The sequence below is a fragment of the Onychomys torridus genome, chromosome 12 (assembly GCF_903995425.1).
Source record: "Onychomys torridus chromosome 12, mOncTor1.1, whole genome shotgun sequence".
In the NCBI taxonomy this organism is placed as follows: Eukaryota; Metazoa; Chordata; class Mammalia; order Rodentia; family Cricetidae; genus Onychomys; species Onychomys torridus.
In genome coordinates this window covers 50762160-50778848 of record NC_050454.1, presented here as the reverse complement: position 1 = coordinate 50778848, position 16689 = coordinate 50762160, and the positions used below count along the sequence as shown (strand labels likewise).

General features: G+C 36.6%; 1 protein-coding gene across 10 annotated transcripts in view; it reads right to left on the bottom strand.

The window, feature by feature from the left end:
- Robo1 (roundabout guidance receptor 1) overlaps positions 1–16689 on the bottom strand; it is a 1035706-nt gene that overhangs the window by 79236 nt on the left and 939781 nt on the right. For 8 of the 10 annotated variants that reach the window (XM_036203231.1, XM_036203233.1, XM_036203229.1 and 5 more), the window contains 3 exons: positions 14122–14130; positions 10200–10324; positions 7686–7857 (listed from right to left, as the gene is read on the bottom strand). In XM_036203231.1, the coding sequence (XP_036059124.1) occupies positions 7686–7857; positions 10200–10324; positions 14122–14130 (306 nt within the window). The remainder of the gene's footprint in view (positions 1–7685; positions 7858–10199; positions 10325–14121; positions 14131–16689) is intronic. The other 2 variants (XM_036203230.1, XM_036203236.1) reach the window with 1 other exon arrangement.

Below are 16689 nucleotides of genomic sequence, written 5' to 3'. Positions count from 1 at the left end.
TTTTATCTCAGAATGGTCTGTCCGTCTGTCTGTCTTTCCTTCTTTCCTCCTTTCTCTCTCCCTCTTTCTCTCTTTGGGATGTATGTGTATGCACATGGTTGGGTGCGTGTCTGTGTCTGTGTGTGTGTGGTGTGAGGGCATGTTCACATATGTGCATGGGTGTGCATGCATGCCTATGCCTGTGAGTGCACAGTCCAGAGGTTGATGTGTGATGTCTTCCTATACCGCTCTCTGCCTTATTTACGAGGTGGTCTCTTCTGGAACCACAGATTTTTGGGTTGGCCAGTCTGTACTGGGACTCCTCATCTCCTGAACGCTTGGATTATGGGTTCATCACCTCACCCACTCAGTTATTATGTTGGTTCTAGGGACATAAACCCCATTCCCTACATTTGTGAAGCAAATGCTTTATCCACTGAGGAATGTCTCCAGGACTTTGCAACCATTTTTCTACAGAAACATATACATAGCTTAAAAAAATAACATCAACACGCGATAAAGGCTCCAGGAACACTAGAAATTCACCCAATAGCATTGCTGGTAGGCCAACCAAGAAGATAACTGAGGATGATATTCAAACTTGGCAACCGTCATCATCCCATATTAGAATGAACACAAATGGCAAACACACTCAGTCAATACTGTTTGTTTGGTTTTAATGGAAAATAGACTTTTTTCCCATACAATACACTCAGCTCACAATTTTCCCTTCATCTCCTCCAGATCCTCCCTACCTTCTCAGCCACACAACCCCATGCCTTCTTTCTCTCTTGCTTTACAAAACAAACAGGCAAAAAGAAGACAAACCAGGAGAGCACAAAACAAACAGAGAAGAAGAAAAGGCACAAGAAGCATATGTACACCCAGAGACGCACCACACAGAAAACCCAAAAGCTGCATTCAATAGTAACTTTAATCGACTTTTCAAGAGGACCAAAGAAAGGATTTTATTATAAGGAAATAACATTATCATACAATATAAAACACCTGAAGAATTCTATGCCTTAAGTCCACTATTTCCACGAGAATCTAACACAAGTATAGAGGAAGAAGGGACAAAATTAGAAAAAATGTTCTCATCTCTTGACTGAAGGAGCATATCAACCTCCACTGACTTCTCTAAAACGAATAAAAGTTGTTCGTTTAATTTCAGGAAATTGTCTTCAATTATGCGGCTTTAAAATCCTGGATCTCTTAAAAATCCTGGATCTCAAAGTTTAAAAAAAAGAAAGAGATGTAAATATATGAGAGAGAATTCTAACAAGTTGTCTGATTAAAGGGACTGGCTGCCAGAGGAACTAAATTTTGGATGCAATAATTTGCGAATCTGGATGTGTCATGTTCAAAGTTTTATGCACCATGGATTTTCACAAGCTGGAGTCACACTCCAGTTTGTTCCTCATTTATCATGCAATAATTATTAGTTTTATGCGCTCACATTTAAAAAAGCAATTAAGGGAAATCAGCAACTATGCATTGCATTTCAGGCTCCCAATTCTCTTGCACGCCATCCTTACTGGGGTGAAGTTTGCCAGTACCACGGGGAAATGAGAAGGCTGGAGTTTGAACCTTGGCAGGATTGTTTTAGACACCACACTGTAGCAAAATGCAAGCCAACAATTCCTTTGCTTAGAATTTTAAACATCGTCCCTGTTATTATCTGTGGAGGCTTGCTAAAATACAATTGCAGACTTCTCCTGGTAAATCCACTGGGGATTTATAAGAGCACCTGTGTTCCACTGATTATCTGAATGAATATATATTTCCAGGCAATAATTGAATTAGTAACAGAGGGCTTCACTCCAACTGATTATCATTATGTCTAGTTTTAGAATGGCTTATATTCGGTAGTCTTGTTATATTTAGAAAGCATCAGATGTCAGGCACTATTATAATTTATATCTAATTATTCAGAGCTGCTTTATAAAGTATCACGTGTGCCTCATCAATTCTATCCTAACCCAGGTAGGTCACTGATGGCTTCTCTGGCTCTGCCATTTAGTTCTGCATTATTTCTACCAGGCAGTTAACAAGAAGAGATCAAGAGACAGACACTTCCATCATCTGCCAGGTGTCCTTTGGTTAGTTCTTCATATTCTCTGATCCCACTTATTTGGGTCTGTTGTTGTTTGCTTGTGTCTGTGTGAGGTATGTATGCATGTGTCCATGCATGAGCATGTCCATGCAAGCTCATGGAGACCAAAGGTTGAGTCTGGTCTTTTTCCCCATTGCTCTCCATTTTCCTCATTGACTTAAGTTGTCTGGTTGAACCAGGAGCACTACAATATAAGCTAGTCTAGGTTCTCAGCTTGTACCAGGGATTTCAGGTTACTGCCTTCTGAGTGCTGGGCTCACAGGTGGCTTTGGCATAGGTCCTAAGGGCCCAAACTCTGGTCCTCACATTTGCAGAGTCACTTCATGCACTGAGCCCTCTCTCCCAACTTCTAGACATTTTTACATCTATAAAATGAGGATACTAACAATTGTTCAAACTAGCTTAGGAGATCCCAATGCATACTGAGATGAAATAGCCATCGTGAATGTGCTTCAGGTAATTGCAAAAGGCCAGACATTCACATGCACTACACCCTGTCAGCTGTCCTTGTTTGACAAAAGCTAATATGTAAATCAGAACTGAAAAATATAGGAAGTCCTTAAAGCACCTGCACACTTTTAGGTACAGAAAATAAAACTATGGTGTTTTCATCAATGGGTAGAAAATGTAAGGAAATGCCTCCCGCTTATATCAACAAATATGGTCCATTTATAAGTAAAGTTGAAAAGGCCCATTTGTAAGACAAATTTCAAACCAGTCCAATATGTTCCAGTGGAATTATAAGGAAGAAATACCAGGCAATAGAATAGAGAGTGTAAGAAATAGGTATGTTTAATGAAGTGAACACATACATCAATTTTCAGTAAAAACCATACAGCTACTGACTGGTTCACCTAAAAAATTCACACGTGCGTATCAATGAACATCAAAGTAAACATCTGTCATCTATCTGCAAGTGCTCGAAAGAGCTGTACATTCAATGGAAGATTTAGGATGGAAAGTATATCATCGTCCCCTTCTAGGAATCAGGGCCTGAAACTCTCAAGTTCAAGTTGCTTGTCTAAATCGAAAAGGGGCTGGAGAACAGTCCCTTTGTATTATGTACCAGGTTTATCAGAGACAAAGACAAGCCGTTTTAAATGGCGTTTGCTGCTTAGTAATTTTTATTTCTCTTCCAGTCTCGGAGGAAGCAGTTGAAACGCACATGTTCTCTAGTCGGCATCAGTAAGGCTGGACCACAGGTACAGGCCCCATTCCACAGACAGCTGCTACTCCCATGCCTTACGTTTTATTCCGCCTTTGCCTTTATTGTGTTTGCCAACAACACTGAAGGTCAAGAAGACAGTCAAATAATATGGAGAACACACACACTCTCTACGAGCCGCCAGGTTGACAGAGTGGCCAGGATAAACATGCTGACATTGCCAAGGGCTCACTACGAATAGCCCTCGCGACGAAGGACAAGTCTATAGTTGTTTGAATAATATCAAAGAGCTCCCAAAGCAAAACAAGACAAACACACTGCAAGACTAAACTAGCAAGCGCAAGGCCCTGGGTTCGATCCTCAGCGCCAAAGAAAAAAGACTAAACTAAAATACAGCACAGAAACAAAATTAGAAATAGAACCTCAGCAATACATACATACAAACTCCACATTAATCCCTCCAAAAATCATAAAGTTAAACAAGATATTTACCGCAGAGAACAGACTGGCTTCTAGAGATGAATTTTCTTACATTTGAGATCTATTTATTTTATTTTGCATGTATGAATGTTTGCTTGCATATATGTTCATACCCCTCTTACATGTCTGGTCGCTATTCAGGCCAGCAGAGGGTTCTAGATGCTCTGGAACGGGGGTTCTAGACAGTTGTGAGCCATTATGTGGGTGCTGGGGACTGAACCTGGGTCTTCTGTAAAAGTACCAAGTGCTCAGCTTACAAACCTGCACCCCCGCCTGGCTTTTTGTGCAGGTTTGGGGGGGATTCAAACTCAGATCCATGGGCTTGTACAGTGCACTGTTTATAGAGGGAGCCATTTCCCCAGTCTAAAAAGATCTTTGCTTTTAATTCTGAGAATAGAGATATTGGGGAGAAGTTAAGCAGTTTTGGTTTTTTGTTTTTGTTTTATTTTGTTTTTCTCCTTATTTTATAGATAGCACACAAAGATGCAATTGTAAGCACATATGCATTGTTTTGCAAATTCCACTTTCTATTAGGTGGTCTTCAGAATTATGATCTAATGGCTATAATGTGCAATTATGTACCCCAAACACATTTTAGGTCCTTCTGAATTACTAAAGCCAGGGAACATACAGTATGTATCATAGGCAAGGGTAAGAAACTGAATTTTTTGATGGAGACAATTCTAGTTTTGAAGTCTCACTAACCAAGAGCTAGCACTTCCTTGGTTGTTTCTTGTCAGCATTTGAGACGATCTACTGAGCATTTATCACATTGTATCTGGGGTGGACGCTTGGCAAACACTGACTAGACCAAACAGAAAATGACTCAACTGTCATGGAACTTGTATTGTAATGGATGACAGAGGAAGACAGGATAAAAGAAGCCACACACACACACACACACAAGGATAGAATAAATCCGGGTACAGATGGCAGGTCTGGGGGCACAGGACTCATGTTTGGTGGGTCGGGGCAAACTCCTTGCAGAACATGAAAGTCAAGTTAGTGTAAATGTGCACCAAGGAAAGACACACAAGCAGTGAATCATGCAGGCAGCATGGTAATCAGAACAGACGGTGGAATGTCAGACGTGTCAGCTGTACAAGGACAGTAAACATCCGGAGACCTCCAGCCTAGTCTTTTAAAAAAAAAACTGTCCTGAAGAAATCTGCCAAGCCTAGTGTTATCTCCAAAATTCCAACTCAACACCACACTGTGGAAACATGAATGTCTTCCTTTGAAGTTAGAATTAAGAAGGATATGTCCACTGTTACAGCAATTCTACTCACTACACAGACGAGGAGGACATGAAAGGGAGACCAAGGGTAGGTATAATATCTATTCATTTATATATAAACTATGTATGTCATTAGTATGTATTTCCTATACAGAGAGAAGAAGAAGTCAGGTTATTTTTATTTTCAGTTCCTACATTTCTGTGCATAAGTATTTCAGAATACTAAAAACATTAGAAAAATTGAAGGAATTTATCAAGGTTGCTTGATGAAAAGTCAATACACATAAATGAACTGCAAAATTAAGCACTTTTCTCAAACAATTCGATAATGAAAAATTTAAATTCATCAACAGACACATCAAAAACCTTAAGTATAACTGAAAAGTATAGGTAGAATTTATATTCCCAAACAACAGACATTATTGAGAGATATTGAGGAAAATCTAAATAAATTGAGAGAGATACATCGAATATACATTTCTCTGAGTTGAAAACTTTAGCTAATTTAAAAAAAAAGTAAAAAACCTTACAGCTTTGTTTGTATAGGGTATGGATTCTTATGTGGAGTTTTTAACCAATTTAGCAAAACAAAAATAAGGAAGTCAAAGTTGAAGACTTACATCCATCTTTAAGACTTAGTATAACTTACAATAATCTAGTATATATGAAAGGAAGTAAACAGATCCATGGAAGAGAATAAAGATTATGTATTGTCCAGGAATCTCTGCTCGTTTGAATTTAAATACAACGGCAATGTGGTTAAATGTGAAAAGCATGGTCTTTTCTAGAAATAATGATGGAAACACTACTTTGTGTACATTTGAATCCTAGCAGTGAGGAACAGAGTAGTAGAAGGATCTTGGGAGCTCCCTAGGCATCCATTGAGACTCTGTCTCAAAAACATGTAGAAGGCACTTGAACAATGACACCTGAAGCTGTCTGTGGCCTTCACCTACATCACATACATCCATACAAAGCAACACCAAAGATACACAAACACCACAGTCAATAGGGAGAAGCAACAGCTGGCATCTTTTATTTCTGACTCTTCCTGTGTTCTGGTCCCATCTTTCTGCTTGAAAGAAATGAAGTGCTTACCTTTTATGGTCCTCTATCTACTGCTTGAAATCAAAAATGTAAAATAATTCCAGTTTTTCAAATGAATCTAGTATTGAAAACAGGCATGCCACTGTAATTTCAAAGCCTTCTGCACTAATGCCGTCTTGATTTTACACACACACACACACACACACACACACACACACACACACACTACATATATTATGTATATTACATACATGTTATATACATACAAATATATTTTTAAATATCTAAAATATATTTATTTACTATATGTATAGGTATCTTGCCATGTAAGATAAATACATGCACATACATATACATATCTATTTCACGTATTTATAGGCATTTTTCTTTGATGAAATAAATATTATTTAATGAACTAAAATCATATATCATAAATGTACATATATATGTGCACATGTATAAATATATATTTACAAACAATTTATATCTCCTTCCATCTTTTCAAAAGACCACTACTTGAATTTTGCAGGTTAGAGATTTTCCTCAATTGCCAAGTCTTTATATATGGCAGCAGCTGACTATTTTTAGGGCAATGATAAACAGAACACATGAGACTATAAATAAAAAGTATCGTATTTTTATTTATCAGATTCTGGATTCTTATTATCTCAATAAATTGAGATAGATACGATATGCGGGATATACATCACTTTCCTGAGTCGAAAACTAGATTATTAAGAATCAAAATTAAAAAACCTTACAGCTTTGTAAGTTCTTATTCTTATTTTTCTGAATTGAGAGACAATAGTAGAAATTGGGATTTATAGTAAAAGGCTGCAAAGTGATCTTGTCTTGCTTTTCGTGTGTCTAAAACATAAACACTTTCCTTTGTTCAGTTTTTCAGAATAAACTTATTCCTGGGGAATTTCTCTGCTTTCAGGAATCAGAACAGGTGATAGACAAGTACAGCGTGTATTAGTTAAAGAAGAAAAATATAGTCACTATTGTGTAGTGATACTCTACTTGTGCTGAAGTGTGGTGATATTTTATTTGTGCTTTAATAAATAAAGCTTGCCTGGAGATCAGAGGAAACAGCAAGCAATTTTAAGTAAACAAAGAATTCAGGCAGGGGTAGCACACACACTTCCCTTAATCCTATCACTTAGCAGGCAGGATCTCTGTGTGTTCAAGGCCACACTGGAAACAGAGCCAGGTGTGGTGGCACATGCCTTAATTCCTACACTACTTAACCACAGAAGTCTGAAGTTCTGTCCAGATAGACAGAAAGTGGCAGAGCTGAGCAGGAAGCAGAAATGATGGAGCTGGGCTAAGAGAGCCAATGAGAGAACAGAACAGAAAAGGCATATAAACTTGAGTATACAGGAAGCAGCTCTCTTTGGAAGCTGTGGAGTTGGTGAGGTGGGGTTGGCTTGTGGTTTGTCCTATTCCTCTGATCTTTCTCTCAGGCTTTAACCCAAATTTCTGGCTCCGTGTTTTTTATTTATTAAGACCATTTAGAAATTTGTCTATACTGTCGTATCGACAACCTCTGTACTTTACACCAAGAGAACTGTAAGAAAGAAGGTGAAGTTTGCATGAGAACATCCACAGCCTCTTTTAGAAGATAATTTGGGTATTTTGAAAGAAACGTTTTACTTTACCATCAGTCACTTCCAAATATGCCTTTGTGATGATACTTCCAGCAACATTTAAAGTCTGACAGATATAGTAACCAACATCAGACCGCTGCACATTAGTAATAGTGAGGTCCCCAGTCTGGGACACTGAAAACCGGCTGGTTGACTGTGGTGGCTGGTATGAGAAAAGCAGATTCTAAAACCAGAATTTGGGAAGAAAGAACAGAAACAAGTTAACAGCCAGGCTCTAATATTTTGGCACAGTTATACATACATTTGTAAATATATGTATAAACAGATACATATATCTATAAACAAATATTCTTTCACCACAAATCCACATATTTTGATGTGCACATGTATAAATACATATTATTAGACGTAGTTTAATAATACAAAGCTAGATGGAGTTATATGAAAAATGTTAAAACTCTCAATATCAATGTGCATTTTTTATAACCATCAGTTTGAGATTAATATTGAATATATAAGACTAAATATATTTATTTAAACTACGACAAAAACCTTGTATTACATATAAATGGCTAAGAGTATTATTAACTCTAAGACCTTTAATACAAGAACAAAATGAAATTTAAATTCATTCTGATAAACTACATTCAAGGATGCCATTTTGGCTCCATAACAAGCATTTCTTCCTGCTGTCAATCACTAGTGTTCTGGAACATTTATCAATCACTTAGGCATGGCACATCTTCTTTTTCCTGTTAGGAGATAAGAATGCATGTTATGGAGTTTTTGAAATTGATATGGAATTGAATGAATAGATCCAAATTCTTGGAAGTTTGATCTCAGGAAACAAGGTAGACTGACCTCTTCCTGACTGACAAAATTGCTATTGCTTTCTTTTTAAAGTTTTGGTGCCGTTTAGCAAAGCTCATTTTGTAAAGGATTAGCTAAGAATAAGCAGGAATTAATGTTCTAGAGCAGTGTTTCTCAACCTTCCTAATGCTGTGACCCATTAATACAGTTCCTCACATGTGGTGACCCCCAACCATAAAATTATATTCATTGCTACTTCATAACTGTAATTCTGCTACTGTTATGAATTTGTAATGTAAATATCTGTGTTTTCTGATGGTCTTAGGTAACCCCTGTCAAAGGGTTATCAAGTTTTAATGCCTTTTTTTTAATTCAAAGCAATTTGTACTGTTGAATCAAAGTAAACAAAAATTTTGAAAATTAATTCAGCAAAAGTACCATACTACTAAAAAGGACATCTAGTGGATTATAATTTTTGCTAGAAAGATTTTCTTCCATAATTCCACCCTAGTTCTTCTTTCTCTATTAATTTTTTGTCTCTAACTTGTTCTCATCAAACAATCTTGCAATATCAAATGGAATATGTTGGAGCCCACCAATATATTAGAGTTCAGTCTCCATCATAATGTTTGTCAACCAGAGCAAAATAAAAAATAATGATGTTGGTAGCATTGCCCACAAAAGATCAAGGAGCTCAGTCAGTAAGCTTTGCTCTTGCTCTTTATATCTTCCTGCCTTTAGAAGTAGAATCATAAATCCCCAATACCGAGTCAAGCAGCAGTAAGACAGGCCAAGGTATGACCAAAAATGAGTGGGATTAATTTTTCACAAGTAAAGCATTTCATCTCATTTAAGAAGAAAAATCACAGAGATAAGATTAGAAGAGATTTTAAACTATCCAACTCTTTTTCTGTATTAAGTTGAAGCCTGACAAAACAGGTATTTATGTTCAAGAACAGTGTTTCTCAACCTTTCAAATGTTGCCAGCCTTTGATACAGTTCCTCATGTGGTGGTGACCTCCAACCATAAAATTATTTTCATTGTTACTTCATAACTGTAACTTTGCTATTGTTATGAATCATAATATAAATCTATGTTTTCTGGTGGTCTTAGGTGACCTCTGTTGAAGAGTCATTTGACCTGATAAGAGGTCATGACCCACAGGTTGAGAACTGCTATTCTAGGTTATGGAATGTTTAGGAGATAGGATCTAATTGTTGGTGATGAGCACACATGACAGTTTTAAAGACTGAAGGACTGAACTCTATGGGGCATGGTATTGATGCCAGAGAGAAGTTTCCAGCATCTGGAGCTTCAGAAGATATTTTAGGTTCGAGAGCTCCTAGAGAACTCACACATAATAACCATCATCTCTTTTTCAAATATACTTAAATTTATTATTTGGATACCCAAATAACAGAAATGACAACTGAATTATAGAGAGAGAAGAGACTAGGTTTTATTTAACGTAGACAGTTTCGAAATCAAAGGAACATTTACATGGCACTACGGTGACTTATGCACACCACCCCATGGACTGAAATAAGGCATAAAGTTGGCTCTGAGAACTGAAAAGGGGACAACTTCCTCTTCCCTCTTAATTCTAAGCATTTCCAAGGTATCATCTGACTTCCTCATTTCCTGCTAATATGATTGTTATCTAATTTCATGATCCTTGAATTTTTTTTTTCCAGAAAGCCAGTTCCCGTGTTTTCTTTAAAAAATAAAACTAAAAAATCAGAAGATAATCATACCTGACTCCCCTCTCGCCTCCAAAAGATAGCCGGCTGAGGATTGCCAGTTGCCTCACACTGAAAAGTCACAGTTCTTCCCAAGGCAACAACCTGGTCACGGGGCTTCACAACAAAATGAGGAGGCTCTGAAGGAACAAAATACGCTGAATCAGATCCCTGCTCAATCCCCACTCATTCTCCTGGTGTCTCTAGTTCTGCTTTTATTGTCTACAACACGTTATAAGAATCAACCATTTCCCACCCTTCCTTTCAAATAAAATGGCTAAGTGCATATTTATAGGATGAGAGTCGTATTGTGAAGAGCTTTATTACTTAACCTAGACCTGGAATTAATCCTCACATGGACAAGAATTCTTGAGCTACAAGCTGACCCTTTACATTCAAATCATACCTGAAAAGTGTATGAATAAATATTATCTTTTCTCACTTAGGGCTGCTTCAAGGTGAATGAACTCTAATCACACATACACAAGATCTCCTGATACAGGCAGGGACTGAAATTACTTTAATTTACCTCAAAAGCTCCTGCAAGGCTACCATGCAAATTAGAGCCATTTAACATCTTCAGTCCAATTATTTGAATAGAAGCGGATTTCAAGCAATGGTGGTGGCACATGCCTCCTTCATTTACATGGGCAAGGGCATGTTCAAACAGAATATGTATGGAAATGAGGGGAAATTCGAAACATCTGCTCACCCTGACATTCGAAATACTGCCAGCTTTGTCCAAACTGTTTGATTTATACAGACTTGAATGGCCACTTCATCCAGCAGTCAATAGAGTGTCAGAAAATTGCGTCAGTTACATTCAGGGCAAATGGCAGCTGAAAGGTGGGTGTGCTAACAGAGAGAGCAGAGCCTTGGGTGGGGAGTTGAGAGCCTGCTTTAGGGCTGGGCTTTGCACAGAAAAACAGTACGTACTGAGTAAGTCCTTTTACCTAATGTGTACACTTTGCAAATCCACTTCTTATCAGCTGTCTGGAAAAGCTAATCTTTCCCCTCAGCTCAGTTCAAGCCAGGCCGCTAATAGCTTACACAGGGCTGGGTTCCTGACTTTGCAAGGCCTGGCCCCTACCTGCCATTGTTCCCTTAAAAGTATTTTCAGTTGCTTATGTCAGCCACTGAAGGACACTCCCTAAAGCAAATCTGAATCGAAACTCACGTTCAGATTATATCCAGGAATGTTACCGCAATGCTTACAGGAGCAAGGTTTCTTTCTTTTTAAAAGCTTTCTTATTAGCATATATGAATTAGACATAATAATGGGGTTTATTCTGACGCTTTCACACATGCATTGGATGTGTTTGAACTGACCGTGTCTGCCTCCGTGAATCTCTGGTCCCCCTCCACTCTTGGTGGCCTGCTTCTTGGTGAACCTATTCTACATTTTATGACTTTGCTTTCTTTTCTGATTTTATTTGTTTATTTTTGGTGAACCAAGGAGAATGACTTTTTTTTTTTTTTTTATAAAAAGTATTATTTGGAAAGACAATTTTCTTTTTCATTATATTTTCAGGTCAACTGTATCTGATGTACCTATGTATGTATAACAAATATTACCTATGTAACAATTACAAAAGCACATCATAAAGGCATATTAAAACCTATTTAATATATGCATCACTATATACATATAAAATCATAAATGTATCAATATAAAAAATCTGTAAAGGAAATGTAATGTAATTTATGCATAGCTTGCATCATAACAAAAACTGAAGAAAACAATTTGGTCTCCTAACTTCTAGATGAATAATGTATTTTCTTTTATGTCTTTTTTTTTAATTGAAGGTTAAGTAGAAATTCTAACAGTTGACTAGTTGTCTAGAAAATTATAGGATACTTGCAACATCAGGTCCAATGTTTTCAAATGTCCTCTTACTTACAGAAGATAAAATACAAAGTCTGGAGACAGAGTTGGAGTTCAGTGTGGTCAAACTGAAGCTCTAACTTATAATTCTTTGTAGAAAACCTGTGATTGTAATTGAGTAGTTGGCTCGAATGTAGCTAACACTGTCATTACCCAGGTATAATAACAGGCATGTGCTGGGTTGCCTGGGGATGTCCCCTCTTGGACCAAGCCAAACAGGAGCTTTTCCCTCCTTAGGTAAGGGTTAGAATAACTGATGCAGAGATGAGACTATGAGACTGAAAACTGACTAAAGAATAAAGGAAATCCAGTCAAGAGTTTGGTTTCTTTCAATGAAGGAAAACCAAATGATTAATTAGATGTGTGGGAGCAGATGACTTTCCAATATGAAGGGAATCCAAGTAGGAAAATATAAATGTTCAAACCACTTAGTCAAGCGAAGCCTTGGGGTGGTCTCCATCCCAAACTCTCAGGAGCTCGCCTAAGACTGTGTGCCAGAAATGGTTTCTTTAATAAAATGCCAGCTCTCCTCAAACCTCAAAGTCTTATTTGGGAAAAAGGAATACAAACCCTTATGCTAACTACATTTATCCTGAAGCAATCCTTCTACACAGGATATTTGCTTGGAAATGATTCACTATATTCTGTAGGCATAGTCTCAAGCCAACATCAACAGTGACATCAGCCACAAGAGACTTCTTAGAAATAAACTTTAAAAACTTCTCCTCTGACGAGTGTGGTGGCACAAACCTATAGTCCCACTACCCAGGGGGAGGTGGAGCATTGCTTGAGCCTAAGAGTTTGAAGCCAGAAACACCATGCTTTTAAAAAAAATAAACACAGAAAAAAAAAAATCATCTCCCTATGTATGTCAGATGTCACACATAGTTATATCTTAAGGAAAAATGGACCAAATATATTTCTATTAATAAATATTTATTTAGAATGAAGAGACTCACCAAACACACAGACTTGGTGTTTTATGACTATACATTGTAATGGCTTTTGAAATCTAAAATATTTATGTTAGCTGTGTTCAAATGATGTAACCAGTATAATAATATATTAAGTACTGAAAATGATCAAACAAGAAAAAGAAAAACTGACAATAATACTACCATGCAAGCTACATAACATTCTTTAACAGTATCATACTAACGTGCCATTTTAATACTTTTTGAATAACTGGTGTACTATCTTAAATAATTTAATCAATCTCTATTGTTTCAAATTTTGATTATTTTTTCTCAGTTGTGAATAATAGCTCATGGAGCCAGTGTCTAGCATACTCTATTATTGGATAGCTCATTCTATCAGCATGAATATGAAATAACATCTGTGTTTCCTTTAACAACAAGGAGAGAGATTTCTTTAAGGTGAAAATGATGTCTGGCCTGTCTTTTGGTATGGTAATTTCTCTCAACATGGCATTCTGTCAAACCCACCGAATGAATCTATCTTCTTCAAAACCAAGTGCAAAGAACCTTAATCCTGTTTACTTATAGAAAATAATATAAAAGCAAACTTTGGATATTCCATATGGGTACTCTGTATATGAAATGAAATGAACCTCATACAGAGAAACGGAAGTGAGCACTAAGAGGCTCCAAGCACAAGGTGACTCAGGAATTGAACTTTAAGGACTCCTGAATGCTAGTTACAAAACAGTCCATCGATGGGATCTTATGAAACAAGGAAAGCCAAATCGTTCCCATGGCATGTCTTTCTGTTCATTTGATGATACAGAGACATAAAATGATATTGTCCTTCACCAAGACACAATCTTATGACTTATCCCTTACTTCAGGAAGGAAGAAATGACATGACTTAATAAGACCGAAAGTTAGCAAACCCATTACCTTTACTTTGTGTCACAGTTACCCATACTTCCTGCAGATTTATTCTGTGCAGTCTGTCTTTGTGGCCAATGACAAGTGAAACATGAAGGCTGATTGGTTGAAGGACATGGAAGGGTATGGATGGAAAGGGGAAGAGAAGTTCCAGTCACAGTGACACGGTGATTAGAAGATGGCCAATAAAATGTCAACTTACCAGACCCAACTAAAATAAAAAAAAAAGAAAACATGGAATAAATAAAAATAAGGAAACAAACAAAAAAATGAAACAGAAAAAGTAGTAAGATTTGACTTAACAATGATTCTCCTTTAACATAAAGAACACATTAATATTTAGATACACTGGTCACACTGTCCATGAATGAATATTTGTTAGCAGTTCAAGCACAATCATGAATAACTTAGGAAAATAGAAATGAGTCTTGAAATCTCTACTATGAAAAAAGGGTAGAGCTACAATGGATTGACAGTTATAACATTATAAAGCATCTTTCAATGATTTTATGTTTTGCTATCAGGTGACACATTCTTTATATAATGGATTTTTAAAAATATTATAAATACTAGCTGCTATCACTACACAAAAACAGAATAAGCATCGTTATTAAAGACAAAGAATGTTAAATTCCAAATAGATCCACCAATAGGTTGATTTTTGTAAGTTTCACACTGGTAATGATATTCCACTCAACTCATGCTGCTCACACACTTGACTATATATACAAATGACCTTCATACAAATGGATAATGACTCCAAAGATCAAGGTATGTTCTAAGAATCTGCATTTCTGATGAGCACCAGGTAGGTCATACTGGTCCATGAGCACCAGGTAGGCTGAAAGACTATTAAACTATACTGAGCTTATATTTTTAGTTGAGAATATATATATGAAGAAATTATGAAAACAGGAAAAACACACAACATATTTAGAAGTCACAATCACATTATCCATTTTCAACGCTCAAATAGGATGTATTTTAATGTATTAATGTTTTGACTTAATAGAAAGCAATTACTCTGTTTCTCTACTTCAGAAGTAAAGGCCAAGTGCTTTCACATGCAGAAGATCTTCATATATCACAGGAGGTACCCGCACTCCATTTCATTTAAGCAAATAGTTCCCCAACCAAAATTAATTTGACTTGATACATGTCCCTGTATCTAAACCAAAGTCAAGGACTGCTGCTTCCAGATAGTGCAGTGACAAAGTAGAAAAAACCGTTTTCTTATCCATTTATTTTGTCACATATGCAGCATTTTAAAGGGAAACAGAAATGTTTAACATGTGTAAAAATTTACTTTTGGTTTTAAGGAGAAAATAAACCTTATTTAGAAAAGTTTTAAAATTGTAGAATGAAAATGGGCAGAAAGATCACTGTTCTATTTCTTAATATCTTAAAGAAATTGCCTTCCATGGCAGGAGGGTACTCTAGAGCTATGAAAGAAGAGATCTGAGAAACTGTCAGTCATAGTTTCTTTGAAACAAAAAGAAGCTTTAGAACAATCTCAAAAAATTAATCTGTGAAAACAGACTTGATCTCATCAGAAAAATGCAGTTAAGTTAGGAGACAAGATAAATGACTCCTATATATACTTATAATATATTTCATATATTTAAAAATTCTTTGTATTTCAAAAAAGCAAAATAAGAGCAATACAGTTACTGGAAGCCACACATTTAAAATTTAAAATGCCCTTTCTTTCCTACAGTTTTACTAACAATCCATAGGATTAAAATGGATCACATGTAAGAACTTCTCACTAAAACATTTGCTTATGAATCAATGACAAATGATGATTCTCATGGTCTATTCAAGACCTGAAATGTTATCAAGAACATCTCCCATCATAAAAAACTAAAAGCATCAAAAATCCTTGAGAAAAGTCTATCTGAATGGTGGAACATTTAAGCTTTTAACAACCATGATTATCAGGAAATGGTTCAAATTACCTTAATGAAAATCCATCTAACATTCACATCACGTTTCATTTATTCTAGTGTCAGTAAATAACAAACGAACAAATTCCACATACCCTTCACATTCTTCTTCTAGCATTAATTAAGGAAATCATAATTCTTACATTTTTCTTCTAAAATATTAATTATGAACATTTCTTTAAGACCTTCATACATGTCTTTTTTCTCTACATTTTCCTAGAGAGTCAGGTCAAATGATTTTATTTTCCTATGCAGGGAACAGAGGTCTTTCTATAAAATAGGCAGTGGCATTATTGTTTATGTAGGATGTCAAAAGAATTCCTCCAAAAGCAAAGTGACTTGGAACCTGTCTTTCATCATCTGATGAAGTTCAGCATGTATGGGAGGCTTCATGCTCACCTTCTCACTCTTCTCAACGCTTCTTTCTAATTGAAAGGCTCAGAGTCCACCTCTACCTCTATTTCCTCCCTGATAACAACAGCGCGGAATGGGCACAAAAACAACAATGTCGACCAATGGGATCAAATTGAAGACCAGACATAAATCCATGGACCTATGGATGCCTGATTTATGATTTCAAAATAAAAGCTAGAAATACTCTGGAAAAACTAACTCTTCAACAAATGGAGCTGGTCAAACTGGATGTCTGCATGTAGAAGAATCCAAAGAGATCCATGCTTATCATTATGCATAAAACTCAACCCCAAATGGATCAAAGACCTCAACATAAACCTGGATACACGGAACCTTACAGAAGAGAAGGCGGGGATGGCCTTGAACTCATTGGCACAGGACAAGACTTTCTGAACAGAACACCATTAGCA